Source organism: Podarcis bocagei (genome assembly GCF_964188305.1).
Source record: "Podarcis bocagei genome assembly, chromosome: 12".
Classification (NCBI taxonomy): Eukaryota; Metazoa; Chordata; class Lepidosauria; order Squamata; family Lacertidae; genus Podarcis; species Podarcis bocagei.
In genome coordinates this window covers 14667807-14683938 of record NC_138137.1, presented here as the reverse complement: position 1 = coordinate 14683938, position 16132 = coordinate 14667807, and the positions used below count along the sequence as shown (strand labels likewise).

General features: G+C 43.8%; 1 protein-coding gene and 1 long non-coding RNA gene across 6 annotated transcripts in view; one reads left to right on the top strand and one right to left on the bottom strand.

The window, feature by feature from the left end:
* Positions 1 to 16132, top strand: part of NEK11 (NIMA related kinase 11) — an 82151-nt gene that overhangs the window by 42169 nt on the left and 23850 nt on the right. For all 5 annotated transcript variants that reach the window (XM_081164622.1, XM_081164624.1, XM_081164620.1 and 2 more), the window contains exons 10-12: positions 1989 to 2108; positions 3401 to 3494; positions 4002 to 4140. In XM_081164622.1, coding sequence (XP_081020748.1) covers positions 1989 to 2108; positions 3401 to 3494; positions 4002 to 4140 — 353 coding nt within the window. The remainder of the gene's footprint in view (positions 1 to 1988; positions 2109 to 3400; positions 3495 to 4001; positions 4141 to 16132) is intronic.
* LOC308570262 overlaps positions 8629 to 16132 on the bottom strand; it is a 30070-nt gene continuing 22566 nt past the window's right edge. The window contains exons 8-10 of the long non-coding RNA XR_014001054.1: positions 12425 to 12591; positions 10184 to 10271; positions 8629 to 8725 (exon numbers count right to left, since the gene is read on the bottom strand). This is a non-coding gene — a long non-coding RNA (uncharacterized lncRNA). The remainder of the gene's footprint in view (positions 8726 to 10183; positions 10272 to 12424; positions 12592 to 16132) is intronic.

Below are 16132 nucleotides of genomic sequence, written 5' to 3'. Positions count from 1 at the left end.
CATTGTTCAGCTTAGAAATCTTGATTTTTAAATCTCACTAAACTGCAAGGAGATCTATGTCATCTTAACATAGTATCAGTTTACTTTCTAATACAGGCAGAAGGGCCTCAGATAATGATTGCAGAGTCCAGGTTGGCTCAAATGGGAAGGCAGTCCTTGAGGTATTGCGGTCCTGAGCTGTTTAAGCTTTGAATTGGACACGGGAACTAATTGGCAGCCAGTATATTTGGGCCAGGATTGGTATAACATGCTTAAACCATCTTGCCCCAATGAGCAACCTGGCTGCTGAATTCTACACCAGCCGAAGTTTCTGAACTGCCTTCAGATATAGCCCCACATCTAATGTGTTGCACTAATCTAACCTACAGCTTACCATAGCATAGACCACAGAAGTTGGGTTATGCCTGGACAACTATGGGCACAACTGGGCCCCAAGCCAAGTTGATGGAAGACAATCTGTGCTACCAAGGCTTTCCCCTTGTATTCAGAAGGGTTGGTACATAATTTGTGGGATTCAGCAGAGATGGAGTGCTCTCAGACAGGATGCAATCGGAAGCTTTTGTAGAACTAGGACCTTTTAGAAGGGCTGGCTTTTTACCATAAAGGATTTTAATTAAAATAGATTATATCTATCTGCTCCAGTTTCAGCTCATTCTCATTAAGGAGGGCTGTTTACTAATGCCCTTATTGTATGTTTGAAAATAATTAATGAACTACTGCAGTATGAGCTTCACAGTCATTGGCAAGCTAGAACCCTTATTTATGGTACACTGGATAATGAGGTCAGCCGAGACAGTGATCACTAATACGCCTTTCCATTTTTGATTCTATTATTAAAACACAAGGAGTATTCCTTTGTTCTTTTTCAAGGAAATAATGAATATTACTCATGTCCAATGAAGTGAGTTCAAAGGTCTAAGTTTACATAATTTAATTATAAAATGAGTGTGGTATTGAAATTAATGCAGTTAGAGCTTTCTCATGCTAATGTTCTGTGCATCTTAATTGCATTTTTCCAACTGTTGAGAGCGCAGTAAATTGTAAATAACTGAAACCTATCATTGACAGAATAGAGTAGAAACAAATCTATGCACAAAAGTAATATGGCACCATTCAGAATTTTATTTTATTTTTATTTCAAACTTCAAAAGTATTTATATTGAAATGAGACTTTAATGGATATATATATATATATATATATATATATATATATATATATATTTGCTTTCGTAGATTTTCACGGGTACAGGAATGCAGGTTTTGGTGTCTTCGGGTGTCTTCCCGTGTAAGAGTTGGGGTGTCTAGGCGACGTTTCGACGAGGTCTCACTCGTCATCTTCAGGCTGGTGCTTTCGGCTTCTTGTTACTGGAACAGAGCAGGATCTCAGCGGGAACTCAAACACTGAGATCCTGCTCTGTTCCAGTAACAAGAAGCCGAAAGCACCAGCCTGAAGATGACGAGTGAGACCTCGTCGAAACGTCGCCTAGACACCCCAACTCTTACACGGGAAGACACCCGAAGACACCAAAACCTGCATATATATATATATATATATATATATATATATATAAAATCTTATGACGGTGGTTGGATCCAGAAAAAGTTAGGGAGCATCCCAATTCCTTGTGGGTACCAGAAGAGCTTAGTAGAGGAGTGCAGTAACTAATTAATTCAAAATTCTTCTGCTTGTATTGGCTGCAGTGGAAGGTTGGAATAACCCACTGTTGGTAGCTGCACCAGTTTAGGATTCAGCAGGTCCTCGGCCAGCCCAGCTTCACCCCACAACCTCTCCCTGACCCTGTGTTCGTTTGGTCAGTTTTTGTTCCTGGAATGGGGGAAAGAATTGTCATCTTGTTTTTTTCATTATGCATCAAAATGTCTTGGGGCTGGTCCTGTTTTCAGCTTTTCGGGCCCAGGACTATTCATTTGAATTTTTGAAAGCAAATGTCCACACACATTTGTTTCAGTTCTAACCCTTCTCTCTTCAGGCAGAAAAAAGTACATCTACAAACTCTGAGGGCCCTCTCGGAAGTGCAGAAAATGACACCGCGTGAACGAATGAGACTGAGAAAGCTGAGCATTGCTGATGAGACAGCGCAGAAGCTGAAGTAAGAAGCACAGCGTTATTTTAGCCTCCAAAAGGAGATCCTTCAGTGTCTCCATTTGTTTGGGAAGTATTTAGTTTGTTTCCAGAAAGGGTCTGTGGCCTGCTATCCACAGCCTTCATGTCAGCCTCTCCTAAATGCCCCCTCCCGAATTGGAGATTTGGACATTCCTTGATGTACAGGAAGAGATGCAACTGCTTTATCCAACACTATGTTACACACCACCCTAAACTCTGAGTGTTGTGAGATTCCAGGGGGTCCAGGCACTTACCTAAGGTCTGTGGGTCATTTGGAAATGAGGCACAGTGGAGATTGTGGTATCTTTATTATATATGGTTTAGATGGGGAGGGAGTTTAGAGCAGGCGTAGGCAAACTCCGGCCCTGCAGATGTTTGGGACTACAATTCTCATCATCCCTGACCACGGGATGATGGGAATTGTAGTCCCAAACATCTGCAGGGCCGGAGTTTGCCTACGCCTGGTTTAAAGCAAGAGGGCCTCCTGTGTCTCCCATACAGTATATGCAGGAATCCAGGATCCCATGCTCTCTGCCCCTTTTACAGCCTGCCAGTCCACATGGTGCTCTGACTCCCCTTTCTGTGCAGCTTGCGAACTACAAACTTACCTTCCTGCTCTCATACATCATGCCAAACTGAAATCCTAAACCTTTTTCAAACCCTTTTGTCTCTGCCCACTAACACACCCCTGGAGGAGGGGGCTCCATTCCCCCTGCTGTGTGGCATTGAATTCCATGATCTATTTTCATGCTCCTCCAATGTCCCCGCACTCAGCTAGCTATACCAGGTTGGCCAAGCTTCTTAATAACAGAATTACTGCTCACTTTGCTACTCTCTTTTATTTATATTAGTGTTCCTTTAGAGCAGTCTTACCCAACCTGGGGTCCTCAGTTTCTGTTGGACTACTATTTCCATTGTTCTCAGCCATCATGGCCAGTGATGAGGAATGATGGGAGTTGCAGTCTAGCAGCATCTGAGGATCAAGGTGGAGGAAGGCTGCCTTAGAGCTAGATTTACTTTGGGTTTGATCCTAAGAACTGCTTGCAGAAGGAAGTCAGTGGAAGGTGACTTTCCTGTCTTGTCACCCCTTAAAGTTGCAAGATATCTGTCCAGTTTCAGGAGCTTCTTCCCTCTGCAAGTATGAAGCATTAATATTCATTTCTCATACCAGTTGTAATCCTTTTGCTTGAAGGAATCACGCTGAAAGAAGTCGCTAGAAAGTTATTAGCTCAGTTACCATTTGTGATGTAGAATTACCGGTATTGTCATTCTTTTCAGGCAGTTGGCTGAAGAAAAATATCAAGAGAATCTCAAGAGAATGCAGGAGCTTAGATCCCGTAACTTCCACCATGTGAATATAGATGTGCTTCATGTAAGTTTCTAGCCTTAGCTTCTACAGTGTTTTCTCCCCCTGTCTTCTCTACTTATCCTTAGCTCTCTGTGACTAGGGCTTTTTTCAGCTGGAACTCACCAGAATTCAGTTCTAGGAGCTCTCAGGTAGGTGCCATTGCCATTCTAAGAAAACAAGGGATGTGTTCATGGCAAGTTCTGGCATCTCTTTTTCTAGAAAAATAGCAATGTATTTGACTCACAAAAAGTCAATAGAGGCTGGATATTGAAATAAGATTCCAATTAATGTAGCCCCCATACTTAAAACTATCCCAAACTGGTGAAAATGTGCAACTTCAATTGATAGTGATGCAAAATATATATACAGAAAGCTGGCACTAACCCCAGCCTGCTGCCAGTACCCTGTTCATACACATGCATATAATAATAATAATTACCAAAAAAATTCTTATGAGAATTCCAGCTGTTACTCCATTCAGAATATGTCTCATTGTGACCACTTATGATTTACTGTCTCATTTCAAATAAGGAACCTGATGAACAGACAGCAGAGCATCTGATTAAATCTCAGCCAGTCACTACGTTGAACTATCTGTCCATAGGATGTGAGGATCAAAGTGACAGTGATACAACAGGCAGACTCTGTATGTCTGATCCTGTGGAGCGCGGTAAGAGATTGATATTATATGCTGTGTTAATTCCTCATCTAGTTAAAGCTAGATGAGACATAAGATGTTTCGGTCAGGGGCGGGGAATCTGTTTAGTTGGGAAATAAAAACTTGATTTTAAAGTGATCACAAACTGTATGCATTTTCTCTGTACAATGATATATGTTACCTTTGCATCCTCCATTTAAGAGAGTCCATAAGAGATAAATATGACAGAAATTGCAACTGTTCAGAGGAGACAGCCTAGGAAAATTGACCAGTGTGTTAAGTACCGTATTTTCGCCCTATAGGACGCACCAACCCATAGGATGCACCTAGATTTTCTTTTGGGGGGGAAATAAAGGAAAAAAATTATCCCCCCCCCAGGCGCGGGGCTGGGGCGGGGGAAGCCCGAGCTTCCCCCTCCCCCAGCCCCCAGAACAGGACCCAGAGCGATGCCAAAGCTGCGCGCAGCTCTGGCATGGCTCTGGGAGCTTGCGGGGCTGGAGGAGGGGGAAGCCCTCTGCCAGCCTTCTAACCAGGTTGGGGGACAGCGGGAAAGGCGCGCTGCGCCTCCCGCTGTCCCCCGAGTTTGCGGGGCTGGCGATGGGGAGGAGCAGGCTTCTCCCCCCCCCGCCAGCCTTCTAACCAAGTCGGGAGACAGCGGGAACGGCGCGCTGCGCCTCCCGCTGTCCCCCGAGTTTGCGGGGCTGGCGATGGGGAGGAGCAGGCTTCTCCCCCCCGCCAGCCTTCTAACCAAGTCGGGAGACAGCGGGAACGGCGCGCTGCGCCTCCCGCTGTCCCCCGAGTTTGCGGGGCTGGTGACGGGGAGGAGCAGGCTTCTCCCCCCGCCAGCCTTCTAACCAAGAGCCCGAGCTTCCCCCTGCCCCAGCCCCCAGAATGGGACCCAGAGCGATGCCGAAGCTGCGTGCAGCTCTGGCATGGCTCTGGGAGCTTGCGGGGCTGGAGGAGGGGGAAGCCCTCCGCCAGCCTTCTAACCAAGTTGGGGGACAGCGGGAAAGGCGCGCTGCCCCTCCCGCTGTCCCCAGAGTTTGCGGGGCTGGCGATGGGGAGGAGCAGGCTTCTCCCCCCCGCCAGCCTTCTAACCAAGTCGGGAGACAGCGGGAACGGCGCGCTGCGCCTCCCGCTGTCCCCCGAGTTTGCGGGGCTGGCGATGGGGAGGAGCAGGCTTCTCCCCCCCGCCAGCCTTCTAACCAAGTCGGGAGACAGCGGGAACGGCGCGCTGCGCCTCCCGCTGTCCCCCGAGTTTGCGGGGCTGGTGACGGGGAGGAGCAGGCTTCTCCCCCCGCCAGCCTTCTAACCAAGAGCCCGAGCTTCCCCCTGCCCCAGCCCCCAGAATGGGACCCAGAGCGATGCCGAAGCTGCGTGCAGCTCTGGCATGGCTCTGGGAGCTTGCGGGGCTGGAGGAGGGGGAAGCCCTCCGCCAGCCTTCTAACCAAGTTGGGGGACAGCGGGAAAGGCGCGCTGCCCCTCCCGCTGTCCCCAGAGTTTGCGGGGCTGGCGACGGGGAGGAGCAGGCTTCTCCCCCCCCCCCCGCCAGCCTTCTAACCAAGTCGGGGGACAGTGGGAACAGCGCGCTGCGCCTCCCGCTGTCCCCTGAGTTTGCGGGGCTGGCGGTGGGGCTCTCCTGAAGCCTGGAGAGCGAGAGGGGTCGGTGTGCACCGACGCCTCTCGCTCTCCAGGCTTCAGCAAAAGCCTGCATTCGCCCCATAGGACGCACACACATTTCCCCTTCATTTTTGGAGGGGAAAAAGTGCGTCCTATAGGGCAAAAAATACGGTATCTAATGCTTATATTGCCAGAACTTCTTTGGTTTGGGCCAAACTGTAAATCATAGGAGAAGTTTTGCATGGCTTCATCAAGGTTGTGGCATATTCCTAGTTAAACAGTATACCAGTAAATCAGAAGAAAGTTGCATGATAATGTTTATGAATCAGTCACAATTTACATTAACTGTATTAAAGCACTTAACTTGAACAACATTCCATCAGTTAAGGAGATGCATGCTTGAGCATCCTCTCTCTTTATAAAAGTCTACTTATGTGTGTGACAGGGTCACTTCAGACTGTAGTTCTCTTACCTGGAAAAGTTTTCCATGCAGGTAAATTTTAAGATTTGAAGTAAGCTTCAGTATCATCCCGTGGGGTTTCTGAATAAAATGTAACACATTTTTGTATTATTACAGCAGAATTGTAAGGATTAGGTTGGCTGGTTTAAATTCATATAGTTTTATTCATTTCTCTTGATTACATGCTCTTTGTACTGAGGATTTCATTGTTTATTTTAGTCTGTGTAGAGATGATTAACTGTGATTTTAATATTGGGTTCATCTAATAGCTTTATAATGCTATTGATATTTTAGTTTAAGCCACCTAAAATCTGCAAGATATAACTGAACAACAAACAGAATAAATCCCTTTATTTTGAAGCTGCATTTCTTGATCCATGTGACAGGTATTAGCCTTCAGCTCCTGCAGAAGCTGGGCATCTGTGTTCCAAAAGCAGCTGTTTCCCAGCAAGAGAAAACGAATAGCTAAAATACCTACCTGTCAAGGCTGAGAAGCTGTTGGATTCAGGGCTGTGCTTTTATAACCATGCTCTATGTTTTTATTTTTACTGTTGGCACAATGTGCAGCAATGTACTCTGCAGCCACGATGGGTATTTTCTCAAAAGATCTGATATTTTAATTGAATTTCCATGAGCTGTTGATTCAGTAAATAACTGCGTGGTGTAACACCCAGGATGTTAACATGGTTGGTACTACTTAGATTAAGTCAAAAGAAAATGCTTCATTAAATGACAGTTTCTTAACTGAAGAAATGGATAAGAAGTCTGCCATTAACAGCAGCAGAGACCACTAACTCAAAATTCAGATGTGCTACCTCTTCCGTTTCTTAATTTGATCTCTGAATTTTTCTTCTCCGCCTCATTGTTTTTTGCTTTTGTTCCAAGATACATTTTTATGTGCATTTTTATACATTTTTTGAACTGAGAACTGTGTCACAAAATTGGGAAAGGTGTGTTCTGATCTGAGTATGAGTCTGGGAAGTGTGAATCAGGTTGAATCACTTGAACATGTGAGCCATACCAAATTCTGGAGCATCCCTAGGAAGGATATTGGTTTCTGCCACCAGCCAGAGGAACAGAGGCTGCTTTAATTTTGGATTTTAATTTGTTGTAAATCATCATGGACCTCATTTAATCAAAATGTAAGATATAAATCTCACATAAATGCGCACACAATTAATAAGATAATGTAAATAGTTCTGGGATGGCAAGAGGTACATGATAGTTGATCTCAGTAGTGCTGATTGTGGGCCGTGTAGATCAGCACGAAACTTAAAGGGTACTTGCACATTTTGCTTCAAACGTTTTTTGTAGGAGGACTAGAGACTTACTGTTGTTGTTTTTTTGAAATAAAAGCTCCATGAAAGCCTTTTGTGGGTGCTGGGATGGTGACCCCCATTACAGCATATTAAAAACAAGCATGGCTTAAAATGTTAATCAGGTAGCTTTTTTCTAGAGCAGATAGAAACTTCCATTGCTCATTTACGTGTAATATAATATATTCATTGGGCTGTACCTGCCTAGGAAAAGCAATGCATCAGGAATACATAGTGTATTCTCTATCTGTGAGCACCTCTCTACCCTACACACACACACACACACACACACACAGAGAGAGAGAGAGAGAGAGAGAGAGAGAGACTCTTTAATGCATACACGTAAAACTTAATATTGACTAGTAGGACTTTAAAAGCTGCTGGATTCACTATCTTTAAAGAGAAGGCAAATACGTGTGACACTTTAAGCCAAGCATCGCCAGCCAGCTTGTTCTTTTACAGTATCAAGAGAGAAAATCTGTGTGGGAGGAAGTTGCATTCTAGAAACTATGTCCAGGCAGGAGAGAGAGAAAGATGAAAATCAGAAAACAAAAGAGATGGATATGGAATGGAAATTGTGACTGTTTAGAACATAAGAGAAGGAGTATATAAGAGCGGAATCAGAACAGCAGGGCAAATTGGTCGCTCATAAGGCGGTGACCATTTCACGTAGGGTTCCCTTCTTGGCCCCCTGTGTGTATTGGTGGGGCATGCAAAGTGTGCCCTGCTCAGTTATACCCCCTCTTGATCTGCTCCGCCCCTGTTCTGCCATCATCCAGGTCCAAAAGGACCTGCGCATCAGCTATCGTGCATCAATTGGACAAGCCTAGAATGTTCACCACCTGTATCTATTCTATCAAGTTAATAATATATAGGACTAATAGGCTTCTTCCCCCTCATCTCCCGGTGTATTTGAAAGTTTAGCCGCATGGTCTAGAGACATCAACACAGAGGTCTTAAAACTCCCTGCTAGGGTTTTCATTTATCATTGTGATCAGTGCTTGAAAGATACAGAATTAATGGGCAGTTCAGAGTGGTGTGTTACTCACATTTGTCACATTGCGTTTAGGCTTCAACCCAGTATCCGGTATCCTTGTTCCTCCCCTGGGTAGTTAATCAACAAATACATGACTTCTAAGTGCTTGTTCTTAAGTTTACAATTATAATGCTGATCTTTAACTTTTCCCTTGAAAATGTGCATCTGTCAAACAAGGAGATTTAAATAAAAGGAGATTTAAAACAAAGCTGTATGACTAATTTGTGAGTTTTGCTAAAGTAATAAAATGTATATTTGAACTGAACTAATCTCCCTTCATCCACATTGTTATCACTTGGGCCTAAAAACCAGTTTCCTGGGTGTTTATTGATGGCTCTCTAATCTCATTGCCTAACCCTCACATTAATCCATACCCCTGTCGTTTGCATCTAGCCATCTATAGCATCCTGTCTTGTTCCCAAGCACCCTCCTATACAAGGCATATCTACACCTATCTGCATATTATAGCCACAATTTTTTTGTGAATGAACACTATATATTCATTCAGATTGGCATTTGTTGGGTCTTACTAATTTCCCCCAAATAGGCACAGCAATACTGATACTAATCGTGTCCATTGCAAGAGCAGTACAATCATCTCCAGTAAATCCCCAGAATGCTACTTCCATGAACACATGTGTAAAATACAGATCTCTTCAGGTTATCCATAGATTGTCCTTGAGTGAAGTCTACTCATCACCCTGGGTTTCATAGAACCCTTCTAGTATGGTTCAAAATTAGAAAGAATGTTTTTTTTAATAATGGAATGCCACTGGCTTCTGCTTCTCATAAAGTGTCCTGACTAATCCTAGAGAAAAACAGCAAGCATGGCTGAGAAGCAAGGAGATCCAGCTAAGCTGAAGGAGAGGTCTTGCTCCTCCAGGCACCAGTTGCGTAGGAGCAGCCTTGAAAAGAGAGGCATGGGACAAAATACTTGACTGTGAAACCATCTTCCCAGCAAAAAGACTGCAGTGGTGGAGCAGTCTCCTAGGCAGAGGACCGAACAAAGTAGAGACTGAGAGGGCCCAGTTACAAGAAAGAGACTTTCTGGCAAGTGTTAGCCCTAACATAAAGGGTGATATTGTTAAGGACAGGGCTGAATGGGAGGAAAATTAAATGTTAATTAACTCAAGGGTAGATTTGCTTTATCTGAGATACTGGTGTAGAATAAACTGAATGGATGATGCTAATTTTTAATGTATTGGTGTATTATACTGAAGATATGAATTTTAATTATGATGGATTTTATGGATACCGTAAATTCACATTATATTCTATTAAAGAGATAAGGCTGTCTATATGGAGAAGATGAGAGATTTTATTTTTTTTGCAAAGGCCTTTGGTTATGTGCAATAAAGTTCATTCACAATATTAATATATGCTCATGGAAAATCTGAATGTTTAAAAAATGAAGAAGCAGGTTTATATTAGCTGTGGATGGTTTCATTCCTTACTGCACCACCCAGAATAATTATGGAGATTTATTCTTTTCACATAAGAGCGGAGAGAACTGCTGAACAATCTGAGGCTCCTGAGACTGAAACTGAGGCAAAGCATGACTGCAGAATCCAGCTGCTCAGCTATCTATTGCTAAGCAAGACTGCTTTGCGACTGCCAGCTCACCTTGACATGCTGTCATTTCTTTCCGTTTTTCTCCGGTAGCTTTGTGCAGAAAGGCAGCATCCTGGCTCAGCAATGAGTTCGGAACTCACTTAAAAAGAAAGCAAAATGAGCTTTTAGTTCTCTGGAAGCATCCTTCGCAGGCATGAGAGAGCAGGAAGTTAGTTATGACAAAGCATGGCTGGTTTTCTTTCAGCAGTGGCCATTATGCTCAGGAAAGGACCCATTTAGGGGGCGAAAAAAACCTTGAGGTGTCTAGAAATGTCTGAAATAAGGCCCTTAGCTGTTCACTGTGAGGTAACTGGCTGGCCTGAACGTGTTTTGCTGCCTGAGGTTGGGCAGCACATAAATAATAATAATAATAATAATAATAATAATAATAATAATAATAATAATAATAATAATAATAATTTATTATTTATACCCCTCCCATCTGGCTGAGTTTCCCCAGCTGCTCTGGGCGGCTTCCAATCAAGTGTTAAAAACAATACAGCATTAAATATTAAAAACTTCCATAAACAGGGCTGCCTTCAGATGTCTTTTAAAGAGAAGATAGCTGCTTATTTCCTTCACATCTGATGGGAGGGCGTTCCACAGGGTGGGTGCCACCACCGAGAAGGCCCTCTGTCTGGTTCCCTGTAACCTCACTTCTCGCAATGAGGGAACCGCCAGAAGGCTCTCGGTGCTGGACCTCAGTGTCCAGGCTGAACTAAGGGGGTGGAAATAAAAAAATTCCTTCCAGTAGCACCTTAAAGACCAACTAAGTTAGTTCTTGGTATGAGCTTTCGTGTGCATGCACACTTCTTCAGATACACAGGTACTTCTTCAGATACACTTCTTCAGATACACTTCTTCAGATAAGGGGGTGGAGACACTCCTTCAGGTATACAGGACCAAGGCCGTTTAGGGCTTTAAAGGTCAGCACCAACACTTTGAATTGTGCTCGGAAGCGTACTGGGAGCCAATACGGATCTCGGGACCGGTGTTATATGGTCCCAGCAGCCAGTCACCAATCTAGCTGCCGCATTCTGGATTAATTGCAGTTTCTGGGTCACCTTCAAAGGTAGCCCCACGCAGAGCGCACTGCAGTAGTCCAAGCGGGAGATAACTAGCGCATGCACCACTCTGGCAAGACAGTCTGCAGGCAGGTAGGGTCTCAGCCTGCATACCAGGTGGAGCTGGTAGACAGCCACCCTGGACACAGAACTAACCTGCACCTCCATGGACAGCTGTGAGTCCAAAATGACTCTCAGGCTGCGCACCTGGTCCTTCAGGGGCACAGTTACCCCATTCAGGACCAGGGAGTCCCCCACACCCGCCCGCCCCCTGTCCCCCCAAAACAGTACTGTCTTGTCAGGATTCAACCTTAATCTGTTAGCCACCATCCATCCTCCAACCGCTTCCAGGCACTCATAGCATCCATTCAGAATAGTGCCAAGAGGCCAGTCAACTTATTTTGGCACCTGAGGCAGAAAATCCCACAAGTGCCTCTCGCCTTCCCTGTCAGTAAAAACATCTGCCTTTTATGGATTGTTTTAATGCTGCTTTTAGAACGTTTCCAAATTTTACGGTTTTAATTTGCTTTTCTTGTATGTTGAACACTACCCAGAGAATGTTAGTTATTGGGCAGCTAATAAAATGCGGTAAATAAACAAATTAATTGCTACCCTTTCTACGTGTAGGATCCTACATTAGTGTGGCAGTCTGCTAAGAAAAAGCCTGTGCATGAGCAGCTGTTTGCACATAGGCTTTTTCTTTGCTACTACAAGGACATCTAGAACAAATGCAGCCTGCCACCCAGTACTTATAGTTCCTCTTTCATAAAAGTAACCTAGTGGAGGCTATATTTCTTTTGACATTGAATCTGTATCTTTAGGATGAAACTAAAATTATTGGGGAGAGGGGTTAGTAGATATGGAGGGGACTATATTAGCATTGCACTTGATTATGTGCTGCTCTTCTGGTAGTAATAACTAAAAATGAAATAATCTGCTAGGTTGACGTTTTGGACTAATCAGACAGTATCTAATCACTTCAGTTTTTCAACACAATGATTCAGTGGGGGGAAATGGATTTTGCGATGAAAATATAAAACTATGTACTCTTACGTTTTGCGCAATGGGCTGGTTTATATTCATATCAATTTCACAGCTGAAAAGACATTGTAAACGAGAGGGGCAATTAAAAATATATTTATGAGCTGTGCATGCAAATACAGATAGTCCCTGTATAATCTTTATTTACCAGATTCTGCTGGAGGGCAGGAGGGCATTCCTGATAGGGATGATGCCTCTTTCTGCAAGGATCAGGCCATGTCCTCTGAAGTCTTTAGCCTTCTTTCCAGGGGGAGAAGTCTTCCCTCTTTCCAGACCGACCCTGCCTGCTGTCGGTGACAGCTGGGTCTTTCTTCTCTGGAAAAACAACAACAAAACTCATCTGTAGCATTTGCAGTGTGTGTTCTGTGTCACTTTGTGAGATTGGTGATCTTTTTCCTTTCCAGTTTGGTCACACTGGGCCTCAGAGGCACCACAGCTATAATGTAGAATGGAAGGCAAGTTGATGGTGGGAGGCCTGCCAAATTTTGGCGTCACACAGGGTGCCGATGAAATTTGAGCCCTCACAATGACTTGCTCTAAGGGGGAGGCATGTCTTGTATCCATGGTCTGACGGGCCCCAGATATCCTGATCCCGCTGTCTCGCCCATCTCTCATGTGGTCAGTGAAGGGATGAGTCCCCTATTTTCTGGGGTTTATACTAGAGGAAATCCCACAAGTTCATGTGCTGGACTGAGGTGTTTATTCCCATTGGATAAGGTCTTTTGGCAGAACGGTCTTCTGCCCAAAGATCACACACGGGAAAGTACAAAGTCAGCAGGGGCAGACTGGGTGCCAAAAATCCCCATGGGGGCAAGTGTGTGGCGGACCAGAGTCAGGATTTACTCATGCTTGCAGATATTTACAGTGGTGCCCCGCAAGACGAATGCCTCGCAAGATGGAAAACTGGCTAGACGAAAGAGTTTTCCGTTTTGGAGGTGCTTCGCAAAACGAATCTCCTATGGGCTTGCTTCGCAAGACGACAATGTCTTGCGAGTTCCTGCTTAAAGGGAAGTCCTCTTTCTGCATATAACTGTTAGTTCTCCTTCTGCACAAAACTGCTCCATTATGGGGAAGCCTTGCTCCTCTTTTCTCTTGCATTCTGGGAAAGTCTTGCTTACAATCTGCTTCTGCACAAACTGTACAAAACTGTTCCAAACACCAGGACATTCTTTTCCTTGTTCAGTCATCCTAAGCGCATGGAAAACAACATGACCTGCTCTCCATGCCTAGCTGACCACATCTACAGAACTTGATTGTTATATTGTTTCGTGCCATATTAATCTCTAGTTACAATTTAATTAGGAGGCTTCATGCCTGTCTAGTTCTAGCTCCGATTCCCAGCCTTTACTCCATCAATGATAAATGATCACATGTAATCCCCACCTCTCACATGTAATTCCCGCCTTAGTACTTATGTTAACCAATCACAAGTTTCTTTGTGTATGTATCAACCAATCAGCCACAGGCCCACCTGTGGCAATGCTTGTAATATTCAATAAAAGAGGCTCTCAGGGTCCGCCCTGACAGACGCCTCATGTTGCACCTGCCTCTCTCGTCTCCCGTGATTTTTCATTCCTACATCTGGTGACCCCGGCGTGCCAGATCCCTTCACGCAGCCTCATACTTCACTCGACTGGTGTTTTTTTTTCCTTTCCCCCCTTTTTCTAAGCCGCTAAGCCGCTTATCAGCTGATCCGATCAGCAGATAAGCCGCTAAAAGCCTCTAAAAGCCTCTAATAGCGCTAAGCCACTAATCCTTCAATGGGCTTGCTTCGCAAGACGAAAAAAACCGCTAGACGAAGAGAATCACAGAACGGATTCTTTTCGTCTTGCGAGGCACCACTGTACATAAATGCAATGTTCAAACTATAGTGGGAACAGAGGGGGCACGACTCATAAATCTTTTGTGGTTAGTCACATTACCTGCAAATATTAGAAGGCTGCAGGGCACCCATGATTCTAAAATTGAGGTGAGTTGGGGATTTGCCTTGTGGATTTCATTAAGGCCCACCTTCCCCCTCACCATTTCAGCACTGCATAAATATACTTGCTTCCTTTCACAAGCTTTTAGGAATTCTGCCAGGTTCTTTGCCAGATCATTGTTTTTCATTTCATCTCATTTCTTTTCAACTTTTAAAGAAGTTTCATCTCTCCCCTTTGTCAGTCACTGAGCTTTAGTACCTTAAACTCTCAGCCTACTTTTCTCTTGTGTTATTGCTTTATACTCTACCGGTTAAAACATTCAGAATTCATTTCCTTAATAAATACATTGCAATATGTTGCATCTGACAAGCCTCTGAGTTTATTATAAGACCAAAATAGCCAAGCACATTACAATAATTGCATATATCATTTCCATATTTCCAATGCTAATTTTGTATGACTTTCACTGTGGATTTCAGTCAAAAAAGTTTCAGCTCAGCTGGGGCATTTTGCTAGGTATTTAAAAGGTTATGGGTAACAGACCCACAGAAAACTTATTTAAATAATTTTGCATATTGTTAATTAGATAATTATATGCAAATTTTGCCCAGCAGGGGAAAACCCTGGTTCTTGCTGTCAGGGATTTCCTGGGTTCACTACACTGTATATAGATGGGACTCTCTACCCTACCTACAATTCGTTGCTAAAAGCTTTTGCTTATCTACATGTTAAAGCCAAAATAAGTGTTCTCCAGCATTCAGCATTCTCCAGCATTCTGCATTCTGCCCCCCCATCACACACACATTCTCCTTTTCCATCCCATCCAGTTCATGTCATATACACCTAAACACCTTGTCAATTACAGTATAGTGCTGTCCACACTTGATACCCAGCAACCACAAATCAGCATAAATCACACTTTAACTGATTCTCACCCAAATCGTCCCCAAACAGATTCTTTGCTTAATGCACACCTCACCTCCACACGGACCCAAATCAACCTTCAATAAGGTTACTTCGAATTATCTATCCAGTCAAAATTATATAACCTGAACCCTGCTGTTTGAAAGTCCAGGTTTACTATAAATGTCGCACAGAGGTCAGAAGTGAGTTTATAGAAATATAAACAGTTATACAATCACCTGGAAGGAAGCCGCAGCAGGAACACAGTAGGTCTGTGTAGGGCAAGCATGGGATTGTGCTGTTATCAACTTTTATTCCTGGAGATCAGCCAGTAATTCAGGTGAAGCTCCAGTGTTGCTGAAATAGGGGGAAAGGCAGTTTCTCATAATTCCAAGGATGAGAAACTATGAAATGAAATTGTTTAATATACACTTTACTGCTGCTTCTCCTTTTGACCTGCAATACTCTATTGAGAGATGCTTGTTCGACTAATACGGTCAGTCTGTGAAGAATGGAATGCAAAAACTTGGGTATAACAAAAGCATTGTTTTCAGAAGCTCTTATTGTAATTTTTTCTAAAACATTTGCTGATTGACTGTGCTTAACTTCTGACACTGTTGATTGGTGAAACCGATATTCATATTTATTTAAACTAGAGCAGTCAAGCCCCATGGCCCTCTTCATTTATTTTCATGATAGTGCTTTTGAAAAATCATTCCCATGAAAGCAGGTGCAGGAAAAATATTCCAGCACAGTTGATCTTTGTGTAAATGATTCAGTTTCTTACTTCCTTTCCCATTGAGATAGCTAGTCATAAAATGGCACTACCGGTATTCCAAGACCAGCTCTGTCTACCATTCTTGGGAGAAGTTGCAAACATAGGACAGAAGACAGACAAAGGTTTTGAAGATAGTTGGAAGTCTGAAAGAGGTGCTGTTTCCCATGATATACACACCTGGTTCCTTGCCTCCCCTCTTGCCACTGGAGACAAGGGTTGTCCATTTCTAAACTGCTTGTAAAACCAGTTTGCT